Source organism: Taurulus bubalis (assembly GCF_910589615.1).
Source record: "Taurulus bubalis genome assembly, chromosome: 10".
Classification (NCBI taxonomy): domain Eukaryota; kingdom Metazoa; phylum Chordata; class Actinopteri; order Perciformes; family Cottidae; genus Taurulus; species Taurulus bubalis.
Window position 1 is genome coordinate 13,567,746 of NC_136598.1, and position 23,889 is coordinate 13,591,634.

General features: G+C 42.2%; 1 protein-coding gene across 1 annotated transcript; it reads left to right on the plus strand.

Moving 5' to 3' along the window:
• Positions 1 to 60: 60 nt before the first annotated feature.
• Positions 61 to 10,036, plus strand: LOC306742185 (pannexin-1-like; the record flags this gene model as incomplete). The annotated part of the gene is made up of 8 exons (XM_079224527.1): positions 61 to 241; positions 579 to 694; positions 2,068 to 2,255; positions 2,601 to 2,879; positions 2,984 to 3,206; positions 3,607 to 3,862; positions 9,370 to 9,591; positions 9,675 to 10,036. 8 exons carry the CDS (start codon positions 61 to 63, stop codon positions 10,034 to 10,036), a joined length of 1,827 nt encoding a protein of 608 aa, XP_079080653.1.
• Between the last annotated feature and the right edge of the window lie 13,853 nt (positions 10,037 to 23,889).

Here is a 23,889-nt window from a genome sequence, read left to right on the forward strand (position 1 = left end):
CTAATTATGGGTGTCCGCAGGTGTTATTGATGCGCCGCCGGTTGGTAGCAGAGCGGTGAGATGGCCATCGCCCACGTGGCCACGGAGTACGTGTTCAGCGATTTCCTGCTGAAGGACCCAAACCAGGCCCGGTACCGCAACGTCCGGACCGAGCTGGCCTTGGACAAGATGGTGACCTGTGTGGCGGTGGGGCTGCCCCTCCTCCTCATCTCTCTGGCCTTCGCTCAAGAAGTTTCAGTTGGTGAGTGGGGGAGCTCGGGAAATCGAGACCTACCGAGTCCATTTTTTAGAAATAAAAGTCCAGGGTCAACACTAGATCAAGTCCAGACAGGTTAGTGTAGGAAGCTTATCAGTAGATTCAGATTGGGCCTGGTCATGTTGGTCGGGACAGCTGCAGGTGCTCGAGCATCGTAAACCATCTTTACGTAAACTTTTAACCTTTTTAAATACATTTTAAGAGGTTAAAAAACATCTTATAATCCTGCAGTCAAACCGACAAGCAGCCTGATCTGTTTTTCTTTTGAGAAGTCTGCAAAATGAAAATGTTAAAATAATGATTTCTTCCTCTGGTGTCTCAGGTACCCAGATCAGCTGTTTTGCTCCCAGCAACTTCTCCTGGAGGCAGGCCGCTTACGTGGACTCGTACTGCTGGGCGTCCGTACACACACACACTCTACCTCTGTGGCTGCACAAGGTACGCACAGTGTTACAGTTGCTGAAACTCTTATTTACAGTGTTGTGGCTGATTTCCTTCTTCGATGATTATTTAAATCCTTCTAAACCTGATGCTGTATGAACTTGATTCTGTCTCCTATCTGACTGCTCGTGAGACGCCACAGGGCCCCACTCAGGACCTCAGTAATCGGAACACCCACAGAACACAGAGTTTGGATCGAAGTTCAATTCATGTAGATTTATTTGAAACACACAGTTTACAAACAAAACGTGTTGCGCCCGGTATCATTAGACAACAGCTTCTGTTCCCGTCTGTCTAACGCAACAACCCCCGAATAATCAAAACAGACATTATTATATCGTCTCCACCCCCCCCCCAATTACATATTCCTTGTCACCCACTCTCCTCAACGTACTAGTCTAACGCAGTGACTTAAGGAATGTGGCTTTTGCTGACGTCTTCCCTTGTCGTTGTTTTGGTCTCTGCTTTCTGGCTAAACTCCTGAGCAGAAAAAGGCCACTGCGACTATCTACAATCGATGTTCAAGCTGCTCTACGTTGTGAAATTAGCTCTCATGGGCTGTCTGCAGTTGTACTTTACACATAAAACTATCTTAACACAATACTTAATATTACATATTATTATAAAATATTTCCCCTCCACAACAGACATTAGTTTGACGACGTAAACATGCGAGTCATGACGTTGTGCAGTGATGATACGGGTATTAGAAAGTGCTACTTGGAAATGATAAACGTCTCACCAAACACGGAGTGTTTAACAGGGTCCGTTGCATTCAATTGACAGTCGTACGGTAGGTGAAATCTAAATTATTTTGTTTCGTAATTTTTAAAGGCGTGGTTGAGGATATTTTCATGGAGATGTTTTGGGTCTGAAGGCGTTGTTAGGCGTGTGCCTCTTTACATTCCTAAATCTCTCTCTTTCTCTTTCTCCTTCTCTTCTCTCTCTCTCTCTCTCTTTCCCCCCCCCCCCCCAAGTGGAAGATCATTTACAGCTTGATCTCTTGTCCAACAAGGATCAAATATTTTGATTGCACCTTTAAATGAGCAAAGGGCTGCTTCCGATTTTACACTGTGCTACAATTCTGCTGATGTACAAATCTTTGCATCAAAGTAAGACTCCGAATGAGGCTCGTCCTCACCTAAATACAGATTGTTTTTTGTTTGTCTGTCCGCTCCCTGTTAAAACACGTAAACTTTATAATATTCGTCCCCTATTGGCTGAAGACTGAGCAGTGAATCCTGTGCTTTTGGTGGACACTTGGACAGCTGTTTGCCTGCGTTTGCATCTCCTCTATTGACCGTTGCACGAGCAGGAACGTCACTGCCTAGAATAGGATTGTTACTCACTATCCCGACTGTCCTCTCCAGTTCTTCCCCTACATTTTGCTGCTGGTGGCGGTGATGATGTACACGCCGGCGTTGTTCTGGAGATTTTCCGCGGCGCCCCTCCTGCAGTCAGATCTGGGCTTCATCATGGAGGAGCTGGACCGGTGCTACAACCGCGCCGTCACTCTGGCCAAACGCATGGCCACGTCAGGACTGCTCACCCCAGACAGGTACAGAAATAGACAATTTACACAGTTATGACAAACTAGTAAAATGGTTGGAGATTAGAAGCAGACTTGAAAAGGTTTGTTTGTTTTAAGGGCTTTTTTTTTTTTAAGAAAGGGAGCATGAGACTACAAGTGGGAACTACTCAAGGTGATATGGCTGTTAATGATTTTCAGAGACAGAGACTTCTGAGGAAGAGGAAATATCAACATTTGCTTTTTTAAAGATGCTCTGTTTCTCTTCTCTTGGTCTTGCTAATTGAAGTGAATCAATTAAAGCTCTTAATCACCCTCCACTGTTTTTTTTTTTCTCTCTCTCTCTCTCTGCGCTCCTGTGTTCCCTGGACCCAGCGACCCCACCGAGGGTTGTTTCAATTACCCGCTGGTGGAGAAGTTTCTAATGACCAAGCGTTGCTCCCGGTCAATGCTGTTGCACTACCTGCTGTGCCGCGGCCTGACCCTCGTCACCCTGCTGTGCGCCTGCGTCTACCTGGGCTACTACCTCCGTCTGGCTTCCGTCACCGACGATTTCGGCTGCGAGCTGCGCGTCGGCCTGCTCGCTTCCGACCCGGGCGTCCCCGACAAGGTGCAGTGCAAGCTCATTGCCGTGGGAGTCTTCTCTTTGCTGAGGTCAGTGTAATTTGGTTAATGACTGACTGTTTCAATTTAAGGTCATTTCATTTTTTTATGCTAGTTGTAGAGAAACCTCTCGCCATACCTCCTCTTCTCTCCAGCCTCGTTAACCTGGTCCTGTTCATTGCGCTGATTCCTGCGGTGATCTATGCCGGAGTCCGTCCCCTCTTCTGCACCAGACACGCCAGCTTCCTGGAAACCTACCAATCGCTGCCCACCGTGAGCATCCTGCCAAACCCCACAAACCAATGGGACGATCTCTCTCTCTATCTGCTCTTCCTGGAGGAGAACATCAGTGAACTGAAGTCCTACAAATACATCAAGGTGCTGCTAATGTGTGGTGTGCCCGCGTCCAGGGCTGTGTCCCAATTAGTCTCCATTTACCATTTAGTGCATTTTTATCAGTGGTTGCTGTTTTGAGTAACATACCAGGATCTGCTTTATAAGGTCTCTTTTTGCTTGATCCATGCTATTCTGGCCCACATTCTTTGTGCAGCAGGTATATTAGCAAAGTTTTAAAGAAGTAGTATGTCCAGATTGAATGTGTACTGCATGCAACAGTGCGTACCTTGTGAGGGTAGCTGTCTACCTATAGCGCTATATATATATCTATCTATCTATCTCTCTCTCTCTCTCTCTCTCTCTCTCTCTCTCTCTCTCTCTCTCTCTCTCTCTCTCTCTCTCTCTCTCTCTCTCTATCTCCAATAATGTTTTCTGACTGCAGGTGTTGGAGTTGTTGAGGAAACAAGGCGAATGCTGCGGAGAGGACTTTGATTCCATGGGTCTGCTGCAGACGCTCTGCCTGGTGAAGATGGACAGCGTGGATGGGCGGAAACCTCCCAGTGCTGCTGGGAAACAGGATCAAATGAAGATGAATGCGGCGGAGTCAGCTGGCAGCCACACAACAGCTAAGAACAGCTGTAGCCATCCGAACTCGGCTGCAGTAAACAAAGACGGTGGGATGGAAACTGAGATGAAAGGTGAGGTCAGAACAGTGGTGTTCTATGAAGGATTTAAAATCACATTTTAAAGAGAGAAATTCATTACTGTTGTTCAGCACAGTTCTGTTTCAGAGGTTATAACCATCTCTACTTAATCAGTTGGACTGTGGATAGAAACGGGCACTTATCATGTTTCAATTTTAAAACTTTGTTTTGGACGAGAAAGAATTTTGCATCCCTTTTTTACCAAAATACAAACAGTATTGATTGAAAGCACATCATATAACAAAATTAAGTGTATTTACTTTGCAGTGTCAGTTCCAGTTGGGATCAAACACTTATCTGCTTTCTTACATAGTTAGATGGAAAGGTCGAGGCTAATGTAGTAGATTTTTGGGCAACTGTACACAAAATTATTTCTGTATTTTCAGAGCTTATTTTTCCGCTGCTCGACACCGACGTAACGGGCAGCAAACGCCGTGAGGAAGAGGCTCTCCGGCAGCGAGCGGTGTGACCGGCTGCTGACACGGCCATGGAGACCTGGACAGAGGGGTTCTGAGGGAAATAACATCGATGGGAGATTGAATTATCATCATCGAAGAGGATGGAGGCGTTCAAACTTTTCAGTCTTTCTTTGAATGATTCGCTTGTTCTTTTTTTTGCGTGGTTTGCGGGGCCGATTTTTGTTTAACAGCTCAAAATAAGTGAGCCAGTAAGACTATACACACTCATGTAACTCATGTTGGTAGAGATTTCAGGAACATTGACTGTTTTACCTGCACACTAATATTCCACTATTAATATATTTTGTGCATGTAAACATAGTTGTCAAACTTGTAAAACTATGAAGGACTAATCCAAATCTATTTCTGAGTAATAGGTTAAAACACTACAGTGCTAAAATGCCAACAAAGATGCAACTGTTCTGCCTATGCATTGTGGGATACATGATGTCATTAGACTGACATACAGTAAAGAAGAACATTCTTAAAGACTATTTGGCAGGATGTGAGACATATTTACCAGGGATATGGATTTCTTTTTTAGTTTTCTTTTCCTGATCCCTATTACTGAACAAGTTGATCACACACTGGATATGTTCTCCGTAACTATTTAAAGTCAAAGCAGTTTAGTATGCAGTAAAGGTAGTTTACGGCTTTTATATTGTGAGGGTTTTAACAGATTCATTATTTGGAAAGCCATGGGACAATTTCGACTTTAAATCCAAGTTAGGGTATGAAATTGTCAAATTTGCAGTCATATGGTTTTCCTTAATGTATTTATTTGCACTTGTCATTCTGGGAGAATGTACTTTTATTGAGATTATCATTTACATTTTAAGACAGTCAAGGTTGTAAAGGGGAATACTACTCGATGAGGAAGTCATTCTTCATCCTTCTGTCTGAAAGTGATACGACACGGCAGCTGAAACCTAAACCTGTGCTCAGATATGTCACATTAGGGTTTGGGGTGTTTAGTTTTCTGCTTTTTTTTTTTTTTGATTATCTATATAAGGTGTTTACCATGTGGTACAAATGCAGGACGCTTTTATTGAATGTGACATTTATTGTCGTTGTCGCCCCGCCCCCCCAACAAATATGGTACAAGGCTTTATGGCCTAATGTTTAACAAATGCATAATTTCTCTAAAATGTGACCGCACATCACAGGTAATAACTCTGCTTTAGGTTGAATAATTTAAGAGTTTATGTACTTTAGGTTGTTGCAACCTGGCATTAAACTCAGCGTGCTTGTTTGGAAATCTCAGGGATAAAAAAAAAATCTCACATCGCATGAGATTGTCAGCGTTTACGGCTTTTTCTGCTTCCTGTAAATATGCACGGCACTAAGAGGAACATTTGAACATATCGTCATGAAATGATGGTTGTGGTTAGATCTCCTCTTTACTCTCAACATTGCTGTATGTTTAAGAACTGCTCTGCTGTTTTTGCCATATAAATATTGGGGTCCCAGTGCAGTGGGGCACTTTATTAATGTAAAGTCTTTGAAGAAACTGATGTTTGTGTTGTGTTGTTTCTGAGATGACATTTGGATGTTTGAAACTGCTGTTGGTCAAGTTTGAGATGGCTTGTTTATTATACTTGTAGGATTGCCTGCAGTCTTAGAAGTAAATATTGTAAAATATACTATAGGTAATATCTAGTAAAGAGGTACTAACTTAAGGTCAAACTTATTTAAGCAGCCTAGTCAGGATGGGGTCTAAGAGAAGGTTTAGAAGTAGACATTGTTGAAGTCAATTGGTAAAGGTCAATGGGAGAAAAGCCATCCAAATATACATCAGGGTTTACAGCTGTTTCTACGGTTACGCTATTTGAGAATAGATCAGTACTGGTTGAGGGCAGGAGATTATTAATCTGGTAATAGTTTAAATATATATTTTTCTCTATTAATGAGTAATGGGCTGCTCTGGCATTCCTATATGTTTTAAGACCATCTCAACACACAAACCGAGATTCTTCCCAATTGGTTGAACGCATTTCTTTTCAAGTTTTCGTGATGTTTGTTTTAACTTTGAGGGTTTATATGTATTACTTTGCACTGCTTAAGTGGTGTTATGGAGATTCAATAATGTACAAAGGGCAACTGTGGCTCAGTGGTGAGCAGGGTCGTCATTCAATCGGCGGTTCGATCCCCGGCTCCGCTAGCCAATGTCGCTGTGTCCTTGGGCAAGACACTTAACCCCCAAATTACTCTCGTAGTTGTGCCTACGGTGTATGAATGTTAGCTACTGGAACCTTAGCCCCTCCCATCAGTGTATGAATGGGTGTGAATAGGTGAATTATGACAAGTACTGTGGGAGTGCTTTGAGTGGTCTGAAGACTAGAAAAACAGTACAGGTCCATTTACAAACTAAGGGGGATTCACTGTTCCTGCAATATTATCCCATCCATCCTGTACCAATGGAAGCCTTTCTTTGTGTAAATTTACCAGATAACTAATATAAAATACAACTTAAGAGGAATGTGGGGAGGTTTATCGAACCTTTTTCTGTACAGGGGTAGATTCTTTCTCGTTTTATGTATTCATAACTCCTCAATATAATAACTATTGTCTTTATCAGGGGTTTCCTAAAAGAGAAATGCATTGGGAATACATACGTTCGATGTAATAATGTGAGCAGAATGTCTGCTTTAACTGCCATTACCTCCCTGTTTGGGGTTGAGCTTCACAGTGATGCATTCACTCTGAACTGGTTACTGCAAGCTAGGCTGTGGAAGGTCAGTGAGATACACAATTAATAGACGTTGAAACCCTTTAATAGAAAATGATACAAAAAAATGTTTGGTAAATTCTTAAGACTGGTGATGTATGGTCAAGACTAGCAGCCAGTCCTAGGGTTTCCGGCCCACAGACCGGTCCAAGCAGCAAGATTAGTCTGAGACCGATGTCCACTAGCCAGCCCACAGAGACCCCGTCCACATCCAGGGATCCAGATTACTCCATGGAATCACCTCGGAGTGTTGTGTGTTGCAGGAGGAGCTGGAGGGAAAACCCCAATGGCGTCCCATTTGCTGACATTTCCAGGCTCTAAGAGGACACAGAAAGAGGCCGGTTCACCAGCATTCATCACCTGTCGGTTCAAGAGATGACTGGTGATGAAATCAGACCGCATGTGGTTTTATCGGGAGGGATCGTCTCTGCATTAATCAGAAACCGTTTATTGCCAGGAATGTTTGCACAGACGAGGAATTTAGTTGGGCGGAAGGTGCATACATTAGACATTAGACGAGACAAACAACAATCAACGACAGGAACAGTGCAAAAAGTCTAAATAAGATATGGATAAAGTGCTCAGATAACATTAATGTAAGCGTATGTTAAAGTGACGTGTGTGTTTAAGTTAAGTGTATGTATTAAGTGTATTAAAGTTAAGTGTATGTGGCATGTTAAAGTGACGTGTGCGTTTAAGTTAAAGTTAAGTGTATGTGGCATGAGTGTTTAAATATGAATTGTGCAGTGGAGTGACCGGTAGGAGGAGAGAAAGGCATAAAAATAAATGGTCCGAAAGAATGGTCCGTGAATAGTCCTGTGATAGTCAGTCAGTGGGGAACCCGGGCTCTATTGATGAGCCCGACTGCCGACGGGAAGAAACTGTTTGTGTGGCGTGAGGTCTTAGTCCTGATGGACCTCAACCTCCTGCCAGAGGGAAGGGACACGAACAGGTTGTATCCAGGGTGAGAGGGGTCAGCTGCGATCTTTCTTGCCCGCTTCAGTGACCTGGAAGTGGACAGGACCTGGAGGGATGGCAAATTGCAGCCAATCACCCTCTCCGCTGCAGCCCGGCCTTGTCCTTGGCAGTGGCTGCGGCATGCCAGACAGTGATGGAGGAGCAGAGGATGGACTCAACGATGGCGGTGTAGAACTGCACCATAATTTTCTTTGCCAGGTTGAATTTCCTCAGCTGCCTCAGGAAGAACATCCTCTGCTGGGCCTTCTTTGTGAAGGAGCTGATGTTCAGCTCCCACTTGAGGTCCTGGGAAATGATGGAGCCCAGGAAGCGGAAGGACTCCACAGTGTCGACGGGGGAGTCACACAGGATGAGAGGGGCGGGTGGGGCTGCATTCTTTCTGAAGTCCACAACCATCTCCACTGTCTTCAGGGCGTTGAGCTCCAGGTTGTTTTGGCTGCACCAGGTCGCCAAGTGGTCAGTCTCCCACCTGTAGGCGGACTCGTCCCCACCAGAGATGAGTCCGATGAGGGTGGTGTCATCCGCGAACTTCAGGAGCTTGACGGACTGGTGACTGGAGGTGCAGCTGTTGGTGTACAGGGAGAAGAGCAGCGGGAAAATAACGCAGCCTTGGGGGGAACCGGTGCTGATGGTCCGAGAGCCTGAGACGTGTTTCCCCAGTTTCACGTGCTGCTTCCTGTCAGTCAGAAAGTCTGTGATCCACCTGCAGGTGGAGTCGGGCACGTGCAGCTGGGAGAGCTTGTCCTGCAGCAGAGACATGAGGACACTTGTTCCAGGCTCTACCTCCTCCAAGAAGCCAACAATGTGCAGGATTATGGCAGCCAGATCCTCTCCACTTTTGGCATTATGCTAAAAAACATGTTCCACAATGCCATACTGTATGATGCAAAACATGTTTATAATGGTTGTAAAATGAATCAGAGGTCACAGGTGGTGAAGAAGCTGTCTGGGGAAGCTCGAGGCTCAGCCGAGTGGTTCACCAGCATAGGGAACGAGCATTCACAAAACGTTTCATTTGTGCTGACCTGCAAGGAGTCCACTCCAAAGCTGAAACCCATGTGGACCGTGGGTGTTGATGGTCTCAGGGTCCAACAGCTTTGGAGACTTTGTTTAAGTCTTGTGTGGACCATGGGATGGTTGTACATCTGGACATCTTTCACTGGATCCACCGGTTTGACGCAGCCAACAGTAGCAGTACAGTAGCCTAAATTGTCTGTTACTATAATCTAGTTTTGTTTTTGTTTGGGTTTGCCTGTTATACATTTGCATGTGCTTTTAATTATTTATTTATTTATTATGCATTTGCTGTAAATATGCTGTCTTCAAATCGGCTGTAGCTGGTGGAGTGCTGGACTACAACCACTCAGACCTGGAGCTGCTCAAAGCGGTCAGAGCCAAGGACCCGGCAACTTTTAAGTCGGTCCCAGACGAAGATGTTGTCCGCTGCTACATATCCAGGGAGCAGCTCAAACACCATGTGAGGAGGGTCACACTTGGGGCTCAGGAGACATTCGGTTTTCCCCTGGACAGGAAGGCGATGACAAATTATAACCTGAAAAGTAACCAAAGCTGTACAGAAAACCAGTAAAAAGTACAATAATTCCCTCGGAGATTTTGTGGTAGCATAAAATGTAATACAAAGGACAGCACCACAGGACCTGCTCTGCACTGCTGATTGAAAGCCTCAACACCCGCTGTCAGCAGCTGTTCGGGGGGAGACTGGAGGAGAATTTCCGGGCCCCTGCCAGAAGAGCTGCCCCTTCAAAAGAGCTGCTCGGGTTGGAATGCCTGTTCAGCCAGAGCACGGGTGACTCTGAACCCTTCTCTCTGAAGGACATTGTGAACGGTGGACTTGGCCCAGAGGAGGAGGTGGTTCAGTATGGGCAGCCCGATCCAGACCCAGAGGCTGAAGAGGCGTACCAGAGCGACGGGGAAGCCCATTGTGACGTGTTGGATGCCATCCTGCCCCACATTATTCACCAGCGACGAAACCTGCACTGTTAACCCTACGGCCTTTGTGAGTAACTGTGGATCTGGTAGAATTAAATGTAATTGATTGCTGGACAATGTGCACATTTTAACTTATCGTATTTATATGGCAACTTTAACAGGAGGATGCTTCCCTTCCTGGCTACGAAAGGTTGAAAAAGTTTTGCTCTGCTCTGGTGGAAATTAGCCTGATAGAGGACATGCTGACTCTTTCCACTGAGTGCAGGAACAAGGTCCTTGAAGCCTGGAATGCAGTGGAGGAGCATGACAAGCAGCCGCAGCAGTTCAACCAGCTGTACAGAACCCACTGGGGCAACACCCTGTACTGCCGCACAAAGAGGGACGATCTTGTTGACGCTGCGGTGATACAGATGCTCACGATGGCTAAGCACTACGCACCAGCACAACAAGATGTCAGTGCTCAGCACAACAGGCTGATGTACACGCTGGTGAAACTGTTGTGGTTGCGCTCACCTCAAGGGTCTCGCAGCAGTCCTGAGAAGAGAACCATCTTGAAGGCGTACGACAGAATACAGCACCGGATCCCCGGTAGAGGATTCAATCCTGTGCAAAGCAGGCATTCCTCTGCCAAAAATATAATATATATATATATATATATATATATATATATATATATATATATATATATATATATATATATATATATATATATATATATATATATATATATAAAATATAAAGACTGCATGGGACTTCATCTGTCGTCAGGAGCACCTCCTGAACCTGCATGCCACTAAACGGTCCTCCATGGTCACAAAAAACGCCTCCATCTCATCTGCTGCCCTCCCTCCAGCACCACACCAGCCAGCAGTCCTCCCTCCACCCCTACCCTCTGATGGAGTATGTGTCCACACCCAGCACTGCAGGGGCTAAAATGTTGAAGGGAAGGACGGACATAATCGTGCCACTCTCCCGGCCTCAACCACCACTGCCACTTGTGTTACCGTCACCTCGAAAAACCGCCACCCTACCATCACCAGACCTGTGTCGCGGCTGCACAATCTCCCCGTCTGTTTGTGCTGTGGCCAACCGACCCAGGGACATAAAAAGTACAAGAGAAAGGCTTTCTGCCCTGTAAAGTGTATGTCCACAACAAAAGGTCTGGACAACAGTGTACGACAGCTACAACCCCTTCTGTTAAGGACAAGGTGGAGCAATACTATTTTAGATTGTCATGTACATATTGTAGTCTTCTTTTTTATGTACAGTCTTTATCTGATTGAACACATGTAAGAGGTAAAAAAAATGATAATCTGGGTTTTTGGTGAGTCGTATGTGGGTTGTGTTGCTGAGTGTTTATGTTTGTTACATGTTTGTGTTGCGTTTCATGTTTGGGCCCCAAAATCAAGGCTTGATCCAGACTAACAAAAAAAATGAATAAACACTTCTCTCATTAATAATAAAAGAATAAAGTTTGAGAAGAATAAAAAGGATTTTTCAATGTTAAAATGGGAGTCCATAGGGGTTGTTTGCAGAGCTCTGGTTAAGATAGAAACCTCATTAGGAGAATTAGAGGGAAAGACTGCCGGCTCCTCCACAGAAGAACTGTCTGAGCAGTTCCCAGCTTTTCCCCTCATCTCTGATAATCCAGAAGATGAGGAGGCTCATTCTGATAAAGGCCTTTGGCCTGATGTGCATTGTGAGGGGGGTGTACTCTCCATCGCCAGCCTCTTCAATTAGCTCTAACTGCTTCATCTTGTCCTCTTTCTCGTTTGCTTAGCTGCCTTCAGTTGGTTGGAAAAAGAAATAAAGCAATCTCTGAATAAGATCGCACTTTCTGCCTTTGGTGCATTCCTCAAAAATATGCCCAATTTTTCGACCACTCCAAATGTTCCGCTTCCACACTTCTGCCAGGTGCATTTACTCACTATACTTATAGCAAAGCTTTGGCTAGTCCTGGTAGTGAGCGTTGCCCCTAATGTGTCCCACAACTATCACAGATGGAGGATGTTTCAGGCCTCAGAGGCCCTGAGGTTCTGCCATTGTTGGACGTGGACACTCCATGAGCAATTCCTAATGCCATCCTCATCTCTCACTTTGGTGGCCTGGCAAACAAATGTCATCCACATTTACAGTTTCATAGAACATTATGATCAGAGAAATCACTAACTAAATGATTAAAAGCCCATTTACCTTTTCTTGTTTGGCATGGTCAACATGTTGTCCAGGTAAGCAGTCCTCTGTGCCGCTGGATTCCTCTGTGAAAGATTTACAACTGCAGTTGAAATACATTGCACCAAAACTGCCATTATAATAACTGCCATTACCACCAACAGGAGCACTTGACTTTTTTTGCCAAAAGGCAGAGAAGCAACACTAGTTCAGAATTAATTTGAAGGCAAGATACAGCACAGTTACTGTCACTGACAGGTCAGGAGGGGAATAAGAGTATAGGACCAACGACAGAGGAGGCAAACGTCACAGAATCACGACAAAGTATCTCATCTTAAAGAAACAAACTTAACAAATGTGGTTCATCAACTCTTCCTGGTTACATGGTGCCTTATAATCCAATTTTTAAAACATTTTAAATGTTTCCAATTTAAAACATGAGAAACCATGTTACAGTACATACAACTGTGTGTATTTTTTATTTGTGTTAATGTTTACAAAGACTGATCATGACAGTTCTCTCCAGGTGAAAAAGTAATGTGCTATTTGTAAAATAATGTCAGTGAAATAAACGGAGCTTCCTTAAAACTGGAAACAAGTTTACTAAACGTTTTACTGATGAATAACTACAACGCAAAGGCACAAAAGAAGGACACGAATAAGTAGCAAGATATTCATAAAGCAGCGCGTGGGAGTCATCTTGGTCCCATCACAAACTATGATCTAATTTACAGCCACGTTACAAACACAGTTGTGGCACAAAAAGAGACAGAGAGCAATGTTTCATGGAGAAGAATGTGTTTTTACTAAAAGAGCTCTGGTAGTCTCTAGTGGAGAACAGAGCTGACTGCAGGATTCACCCCTAAAGTGACCATGAGACACACAGAGTTTATGATGTTAACTATGAACTGCACAACATGAACATTATTCTCTTCTTCACTGACTGTCCGTCATATTAACAAGGGAACCGCTGTGACTGACTTTATATTCATTAGAGCAGTGGTTCCCAAACTTTTTAGGCCACGCACCCCCTTCTACATCCCGACCGGGTTCACGCACCCCCAATCCCCCACACCTTAAAAAAAAAAACGCAACAGAGCCTATTTATAGCCGCATAAAATCGGACCAATGCGAGAACCGTTTGCTCGCGTGTGGCGTTTGTTACAAGATTTAGTCCGCTGTATACATTTCAGTTACACAAGGCGTCACTTTTAAAGAGCAATAAAGGGCCGTTCACACCAGACGCGACTCTCAAAAACGCGTCGCTAGCAAAACCATTGTTTTCCTATGGTACGGCGCGCCTTTCATGCGCGCTTTTTAAATGCCGCGCGACGCGTTTTTCTAGTGTTTTTTCGGCGCGCTTAAAAGTTGAAATATTCTCAACTTTAAGCGCCTTCCGGAGTCGCACAGCTCAAACGCACAGCTCAGTCGCACAGCTCCCTGGATGGCGAGGACACACGCACAGGCTCAGAGGCAGATTGCATTTCACATGTATTTACTTAAACACAGTAAGCCACGTAAAGAACAAAGAGTGGCACATGCATAGGCTCAGAAACAGATATAAATAAAAAAGGAGGAGTCCATATGAGGATGTTCACATGCAGCGCAGCCTGCAGCAAGAGAGATAGAGAGGGAGAGGGAGAAAGTGAGAGACGTGAATGAAACTGCAATTGTTTTTGGCTGTTTTGTAACTCTTCCAATTTTGATCTAAAAAATGTAAGGGGCTTCCGACTTGCACTGGCATGCTTGGTGTTCAGGTGGCGGTGCAAATAAGAGGCTTCAGACAGCTGTTAGCCAGAACCTCACTGCACAACACGCACTGTGGCTTCTGCATTGCCAATCTAAGTGAAGCCCAGACCCAGATAATTGTCATCATGTTTCCTCTTTTTTTTCCCAGTCTGATGCTCACTCTCGTCTCCTCTTTCTCCGACTCCCGGTCGATTTCTTCTCCCGGTCTCTCCCCAACGCACCTCTCCGTTTCTCTCCCTCCGGTTCCTCCCTCTCTCTCTGTCCCTCTCCTCTTTTATTTCTGATAGCTTCAGATGTCCCACCTGACAGCTTCCCCGATTTCAGCCAGTTTAACATATTTTCATGGATGTTGCTGAATGAATGAAATGACGTTAGGTGCACAAGCTAGCTAGTGTGTATGTAAAAGACAGTCTGGCGGCCGGACCTGAAGTGCATCTATTTATTAAATTTAGGGCTGCAACAACGAATCGATAAAATCGATAAAAATCGATTATCAAAAGTGTTGGCAACGAATTTCATTATCGATTCGTTGTGTCGCGTGATGATTACGCCGGGCAATAAGTCGCGGAGAAGAAAAAAAAGAGCAGAGCAACTGGCCGGCCAGCGTTTCTGAGATTGGAGTGAGACACGAGAAAAGCTGAGGTTGTGATGTTCTCAAAAATAGAAGATCTTTGACAAGTCGAGTCTTGGCCAATCAGCGTCTTCATGTTCCTCAAACTCAAACTTGTTTTTAATGGAAGCTAGTCAGCTTGCTATCACGTTAGCTAACGTGTTTGGTTGTGTATTGTCGTTAAAGTTATGTTATGTTCCGTTACAGTTCAGTCTTGCTTGTAAAAAAAACGTAACGTGATGAAACATGCCGTCACCCCCCGGTCTGGTTCAGTTCATGCTGTCACTCGTTAACGTTAAACCGGCGGATCTGGCTGCAGGTTTTTTTTTTTTTTTTTTTTACTCAAAGTAGAATGAAGCAAATCACGTAGTTGGGCGTAGCCAACAACGTGACGTCGTGGTCATAAGAGACCCAGAATGAAAGAGTTTAAGGAAGAGGACGCTCTATATGGAGCAGTACAGCTTCCCTCTGTCCCAGTATTTCATACATATTGATAAAGCAGGGTATGTAAATGCAGCCTCTGGAGGGATCAATTACAGTAAAAAGGGTTCACATTTGGCAGATGTAAAGCATAGATGTGTATGTTTTTAGTGTTAGTCCATTTTGTTGTTTTAATTAACAGCTCAGGGATGTTCAAGGAGCAACCAGTTTGTGCACTTTCTGAAGATGTTTTGCACTGTCACTTCTGTTTTTGAATAAAGGGTTGGAAATGAATGCTTTTTTGATAAAAACATTTTTTTATCCGATTCATCGATTAATCGAAAAAATAATCAACCGATTAATCGATTATTAAAATAATCATTAGTTGCAGCCCTAATTAAATTGTACGTTTTTAATTTTAAATTTAAATCTTACAAAGGGACATTTTATAATTAAAAAAAAAAAATCCTACTTAATTTTTTTTATTTTTATTATGTTTAATATTAATTATTACACCATTAGACCACCATTACATTTTTCCTCTCGCGCACCCTCTAGAGGCACCACACTTTGGGAATCCCTGCATTGGAGCATCATTCACTTAATCGGAATGAATTTAAACTAATATGTGCGAAGGAATATATTTTTGCTTTATGGGGAGACTAATCCTATTTCATATTAAAATCAGTACCTGCTTCACAGCAGTCAACACCCAACCTTTAGATTATTAACAGTATAGGAACTAGTTTGACCTCATTATTCATAAAGCCATTTGTTATAGTGAAAACAATTATATCATTATTTTTTCACACTTTATCAGGGGAGAGCGCGGACGCAGTCCCCCACTACCAGAAATTATGCAATCGAGATTCCCACATTTGGGGAATTCGCAGAGGTCAGCTCAGCCGAAGTGCAATGGCCAAGCCTCGCCCTGGGTGAACCACCTTCTTGATCATGGTATCTCCCTTGCCAGGTAAGTATGAGTTGTACACATCCGAGGCCGGGGACTCTTTCACAGACGTACCATGTTGACTGAGGGTGCTGAATATATAGATATTACCCAAAAATACAGACTAGAAGAGGTCTGATAACCTACAGGAATTGAATGGAGGAAAGTTATGTGTAATAAGGTTGACAAAAATTATTTACATTTTACTTGAAACATAATGGGTACAATTCCCATCATGCAATGCTGCATTTCCATATGAAAAGCCAACCTAGAATCACCAGCGCTATCCATTTATCTACAACTAAAGAGTAACAGTTCAACAGCAGGTTCAGATGAGACTAAAGCTAAATCAAACTGCTGTCAAAAGTAGTCCGATCCACATTTTAGATTCAGAGGAAAGAATACAACCACACGTTCTCTGGTTCTCGCACATTATAACCACTTCCTGTTTCTTTGTTTACTACTGGTGCGCTACTGACATACTGCCATCTATTGGTCTGGAGTATGAACAACACTGGTTGTTCAGCAAATATAAAGAATACAGTTCTACAAAAGACTGAACATGATTACCTTAATGAAGGAAGGATTTATTGCAGATCTGTTGTATTAGACTGCTTTAGGTTTAGCAAGGCCAACTTGATAAACTGACAATTGGTTATAAAGTGCATGTTTCGGTGTATGGCAAAGAGCAAAATAATAATGATGAGAATAGTTTCAGATTACTTAAATAAAGTGCGTGCATATATCTATATAGCTTTTTTGTTTTATATATAAAAATATATACATACAGACAATAGTGTTTCTGAGAGACCAAACAAGAAAACAGTGCGGTCAGGATTTTCACTTTCAGGAAATGAGCAGTTGACACAGATTGAATCAATGAGAGTAAATTAATTCATGTTTTACATTTCTTCTCAAATGTGGAGAGAACTCAGTAATTTATTGAACAAAACCATCGTCTCACTCACCAGTTCAATGTCTTTAACATAAACTTACATACCATAACAGAGTTACATAAATTGTCACTTAGTAAGACGATCTATTATAGCTTAAGGGAGCTTTGTGATAGTTTAATAGATATTATTTTAAACACATTCAGGGGGTGCACCGTTCCTGGAGGTACTGCAATACCAGGTCGATGCGTGGAGTGGACGGAGCAAGCCCCTATTCCATCTCCCTATTCCAAAAATCAATTTAATATATGGTCCCCGGGTAGGGGACGTATCAGATATTAAACTGATAAGAACAGATTTTTCTTTCGAAAAAGTTTTATTGATACCTATTTCAGGTTAGTTTTTTTCATGAAAAAGAATTCTTTCTAACATCTCAGATTCACTTTTCAGTCAATAAATATACAATCATCTTTAAAACCATATACATTTGTACTCTTAGAGCATCTGAACAATTACATTGCCAATTAGTACAACGATCTATTATAATTTAAGGTAACTTGTGGTAGTTTAACATATTGTTTTACACACATTTAGGGGGTGCACTGTTCCTGGATGTACTGCAATACCAGGTTGATGCGTGGAGTGGACGGAGCAAGCCCCTATTCCATCTCCCTATTCCAAAAATCAATTTAATATATGGTCCCCGGGTAGGGGACGTATCAGATATTAAACTGATAAGAACAGATACTACACTTGATCTTAGCCAAAAGGCCGAGAAGCGATAACGTGACACAGTCGTAGAAGAGGAAGGCATTCTCCGCACAGTGAACCTCACTGATGGGTCGGAAACTGAACTACAAGTTTTTAGGTCACCATATGACACAGGAACAATATACAAAAGCAATAATGTACCACTGGAGCCGTTTTGTTTGTGATATTTACATTACACTTGCGTTCGCAGATTCGTCTTATTGTGTATTTCCGGACACGTGGTACGCTGTCGTCCAATAGGAAGTAGAACCACGATACATATCATTCCGACTTGTGGACACGTTGGGATTCATGTGATGTCTATAAAAGTATATTATTTCTTAAAGATCATGTAACGATCTTGTGAGGTTGAGAACAGTTTTTTAATTACGCTTCAAATCTCAATTCACGACAACTACTGGAGCTCTGTCTCTCTGTCTCTAGTGGAGAGCAGAGCTGACCGCACATTTCGCCGTCTTTAGTCTCTCACAGTTACAGAAGAAAACCCAGCACTGCAGTTGTTCACTAATTATTTGAGTTCCCGAACACGTCATGTCTCGCTGACGTAACTCATCCAAAGCAGAATATAAACATTCAGGAGGCCATAATGAAGACAATGCCAGCAGCTCAAATGTGTACTGTTAGCTTCCTATTGAGGTCCATAGAACATTTAACTACAGTCCTGAATTAAGTTTTAAACCGATAAAATAGCAGCATAAGCGTCGAGTAATAATTATAAGGTTAACAACCTTGACATAAATACAACACGGTTAAAGTGCTGCACAACGTCCGCGGTGTCCTTCACACCAACGCACGATTTATAACTCGCGCTATAACACTGTGATAGGAACAAACATGGACGTATCATGATGTACCGTTAACGTGCTGTTATAGCGAATGAAAGTCTACACACCAACGTTAAACTGAAGCCAGCAGGACAACCTGACGAAAATAAGTATTGACACGACTCAGTTTGTACTCTGCAGAATAACAAATGTAGCATAAAAACAAGACATTTTATTGAGACACACTAGCTCGGAGCTAGCATTAATTTAGTTAACCGTTAGCTAGCACTATCAAAACACAGGTGCTGCGGCGAAACACCTCTAAAGAGCCGAACACTATTTGTCTTCCTTACAATTGTTGTCCTAATAAAGCACGCTCTACTGTTTTTATAAGAAATGTCGAGTTATTTAGTCAAAATGAATTTACTGAAGGTTGCCTTTGATAAATGCTAATTGTTGAGGTATTCCTGCTCAAACTGCAGCGTCTCATGTGCGCTTGACCGTGTGCAAAATGACGTCAGCTCTACCCTGCTAATCTGCTCAAATCAACACTCACTTGCTGCTTCTCCTTGATAAACCTCCTGAACATCTTCATCGGCACGCTTATGATGTGGATCGCTGGTGTGTGCAGCCACATCCTCAAAGAACTGTGGGCCTTCTGAGTGAGCTACTGGCTGTAGAGCTCCCACATCTCCAGAGAGGTGTGATGCTCAAAGCCTCTCTGGCCGTAGACACACCTGTCGATGCTGACCTCAAGGAGACTGGAGACGTGAAGCTCTCTGCACACTCGGTGAGGTCGTCCTTCACCCACTGGTCCCCACCTTTCCCTTTCTCTGTGGGTTTGTCACTCCAGTCTGTGCTTGTCCATCATGCTGGAATCAATAAATCAACTTAGTACTTATATCATTAATATCACTGCAATTGAGATAATGTGTAAAGATGACTAATATACACTGATGATGCAAACAGATTATTTTAAGCAGGCCATAACAATTAGTGTATTTGAAATGCATAGCCTACACTGGTATTAATATAATGATAATGTAACATGCTTACTACTTCATGTAGCCCACATCATTCGCCACAAGCTAGTGAAAAGGGGCATTTACATACTGGCCGAATGGAACCACCAGCTTTCCCAGGCACAGCTGACGCGATGGAGAGGTGGCACCCTCTGCAAGAAGGAGCTTCTCAGTGTGGGCCAGGGCCGGGGTCTGGTCAAGCAGCTCCTGTGGGGGTTTGGGATTGAGCTGGCACCTTTCCAGTCACAAGCTTCTCTAACCTGTATTTCACTATTGCCTCATTTAAAAATGACCTAATTTCCTTAGAAATGTGTCTTGCATCTTGAAAATAATCCAGGCTGTTCTTGAGGTCTTCAAACTGAGACTGAATTTTGCTATACTTGTAAATTTCCTAAAGTTGCTCTAGAGGACAATTCTCTCAATTGGTATGAATTTAAACTAATATGTGCGAGGGTATATTAATAAGATTAAAGGAATTTTTTTCTTTACGGTGAGACGAATCCTATTTCATATTAAAATCATTACCTGCTTCACGGCAGTCAATATTCAACCTTTTGATTATATACAGTGAAAACGATTATATCATTATTTTTTCACACTTTATCAGGGGAGAGCGCGAACGCAGTCCCCCACTACCAGAAATTATGCAATCGAGATTCCCACATTTGGGGAATTCGCAGAGGTCAGCTCAGCCGAAGTGCAATGGCCAAGCCTCGCCCTGGGTGAACCACCTTCTTGATCATGGTATCTCCCTTGCCAGGTAAGTATGAGTTGTACACATCCGAGGCCGGGGACTCTTTCACAGACGTACCATGTTGACTGAGGGTGTTGACAATATAGATATTACCCAAAAATACAGACTATAAGAGGTCTGATAACTCACAGTAATTTAATATGGAAGAAACTTATGTGCAACAAGGTTGACAACGATTATTTACATTAAATAATGGGTACACTTCCCATCATGCAATGCTGTATTTCCATATCAAAAGCCAACCTAAACTCACCAGCTGTATCTATTTACCTCCCATTAAAGAATAACAGTTCAACAGTGAGTTCAGATGAGACTACGCTAAAGCAAACTGCTGTCAAAAGTAGTTTGATCCACATTTTAAATTCAGAGCTTAAGAATAAAATCACATGTTCTCTGCGTCTCTCACATTATAACCACTTCCTGTTTCTTTGTTTACTACTGGTGCGCTACTGACAGACTGCCATCTATTGGTCTGGAGTATGAACAACGCTGGTTGTTCAGCAAATAATACAGTTCAACAAAAGACTGAACATGATTACCTTCATGAAGTTATGTAATCTAAGACGTATCATCGTTATTATTTTGCCGTTTGCCATACACAGAAATATATATATCTATATATTCAACCAGTTGTCAGTTCATCAAGTTGGCCTCGCAGTCTAATACAACAGATCTGCTATATATCCTTCCTTATATGAGATTATTTATATTTATATATATATATATATATATATATATATATATATATATATATATATATATATATATATATATATATATATATACACTTTTGGGAAATGAGCATTATAAAGTCTAACAACAGATTGAATCAATGTGAGTATATAAATGAATGTTTTAATTTTTTCCTCAAACGTGGAGAGAACTGTGAACTCACAAAACCCTTGTCTCACTCGTTAAATGTCCTTAACAACAACTTACATAACATAACAGAGTTAGAGCATCTGAACAATTACATTGCCAATTAGTACAACGATCTATAATAATTTAAGGTAACTTGTGGTAGTTTAATAGATATTATTTTAAACACATTTAGGGGGTGCACCGTTCCTGGAGGTACTGCAATACCAGGTCGATGCGTGGAGTGGACGGAGCAAGCCCCTATTCCATCTCCCTATTCCAAAAATCAATTTAATATATGGTCCCCGGGTAGGGGACGTATCAGATATTAAACTGATAAGAACAGATACTACACTTGATCTTAGCCAAAAGGCCGAGAAGCGATAACGTGACACAGCCGGAGAAGAGGAAGGCATTCTCCGCACAGTCAACCTCACTGATGGGTCGGGAACTGAACTCCAACGTTTTGGGTCACCATATGAAACAGGAACAGTGTACAATAGTAATAATGTACCACTGGAGCCGTTTTGTTTGTGATATTTACATTAAACTTGTGTTCGCAGATTCGTCCTCTTGTTTATTTCCGGACACGTGGTACGCTGTCGTCCAATAGGAAGTAGAAACACGATCAATATAATTCCCGACTTGCGGACACGTTGGGATTCATATGATGTTCATAAAAGTAAATTATTTCTTAAATATCTTTATTCTGAGAGAGGTTTTGTCATTACGCTTCAAAACTCCCTGAACGACAACTACTGGAGCTCTGTCTCTCTGCCTCTAGTGGAGAGCAGAGCTAACCGCACATTTCACCGTCTTCAGCCTCTCACAGTTACAGAAGAAAACCCAGCAGTGCAGTCGTTCACTAGTTATTTGAGTTCCCGAACACGTCATGTCCCGCTGACGTAACTCATCCAAAGCAGAATATAAACATTCAGGAGGCCTTAAGGAAGAAGATGCCAGCAGCTCAAATGTGTACTGTTAGCTTCCTATTGAGGTCCATAGAACATTTAACTACAGTCCTGATTAAAGTTTTAAACCGATGAAATAGCAACATAAGCGTCGAGTAATAATTATAATGTTAACAACCTCGACGTAAATACAACACGGTTAAAGTGCCGAACAACGTCCGCGGTGTCCTTCACACCAGCGCACAATGTATAACTCTTGCTATAACACTGTGATAGGAACAAACATGGACGTGTCGTGAAGTACCGTTAACGTGCTGTTATAGCGAATGAAAGTCTACACACCAACGTTAAACTGAAGCCAGCAGGACACCCTGACGAATATAAGTATGGACACGACTCAGTTTGTACTCAGCAGAATAACAAATGTAGCATAAAAACAAGACATGTTATCTAGCTCGGAGCTAGCATTAACTTAGCTAACCGTTAGCTAGCACTATCAAAACACAGGTGCTGCGGCGAAACACCTCTAAAGAGCCGAACACTATTTGTCTTCCTTACAATTGTTGTCCTAATAAAGCACGCTCTACTGTTTTTATAAGAAATGTCGAGTTATTTAGTAAAAAGTAACTTACTGAAGGTTGCCTTTGATAAATGCTAATTGTTGAGGTATTCCTGCTCAAACTGCAGCGTCTCATGTGCGCTTGACCGTGTGGAAAATGACGTCAGCTGTTGCTGCGTCAGGTACCAGGATGTTGTGATACTATATTCTGAACAAAATAGAAGTTTCCCTTCAGTTAAAATGTTTTAGAAACAAACAGGATTTTTCAAGCTAACTTTCAGCCAATTTTAATATTTTGCTATTTATTACAGAATCCTATATAATATTCCATTCATAAAGAGAAGGTTACAAAACCAAATAATACATGTATGTATTTTTTTAATTATACAAAACATGAAAAACAACATCACAACAGTCTCCACGTGTAAACAGCCTGATTCAGACCAGACAACACTATGTACTGAGGGAGCTCAAGAGGTTGAAGAACCATAAGTTATTGTGTACAATGCCATACATACTGTGTATAATTCCATCTTGTGTACTCTCAATGTGCTGCTCTTTATCTGCACTTTGACTCTAACATTAAACTAAACCAGTGACTATTCCTCTCACCGTTTAAGGCGTCACCGCTACCCCATATAGATAGATAGATACTTTATTCATCCCCAGGGGGGGATTTGTTTGTAGCAGCAGCAAGCAAAGTTACAGAGTAAACATATACAAACAGTATGAAAAATACTCAATATATACAATACAATAAAATAGCAAAGCATAACATATTACATTTAAGAAAATTAAATAATAAATGCAATATATATAGATATATACATATATCAGTCAACATCCTTCTTTATTGAAAAAGCATGAGGGAAAAGTGTGCGGATTATTTTAAGTTAAAATTGGGTCGAAATATCATCTCTTCTGTCAGAGTTTTCTATGAGGAAAAACACAACATTGGGCTGGTTGTTGCAGAAAGAGGACAGAGGAAGCTCTCCTATTGGAAACACACAAGGGTGATTAAGTGACTTGGTTACAAACAACTGGGATAGAAAATGTAGCTTCTGTTTTTATATTAATGGTTGGATGCAATTACCCACCAAAATAAAAGTCCTGTCCTGCATTAGGCTGGAAAAACCTCCCATTGGCTTTGGCTTGAACATCTGCTCCTTTCTGGACCAACAGTTTCACATGGTCAAAGCTCTTTCTCTCAATGGCGGTCTGACCTGTGAGTGACATGTGTTTTATTGGTACAGGACAAATAATTTGAATGTCTTCTGCACATTGTTAGTCTCTCTAAGATAAAAGTCTCCTTGAAATGTAAGAATTGTATTAAGCCCCAAACTCTCTCATGACAAATGGGATCAGATGCAGAGCTCAAAGTTACAAGGAACTTCATGTTTTGTTGATTAGGCAAACCCTGTGGACAAAAGCATGTGAAACATCTGCAGTGTTTAAAAAACAAAAAAGCTGAATGT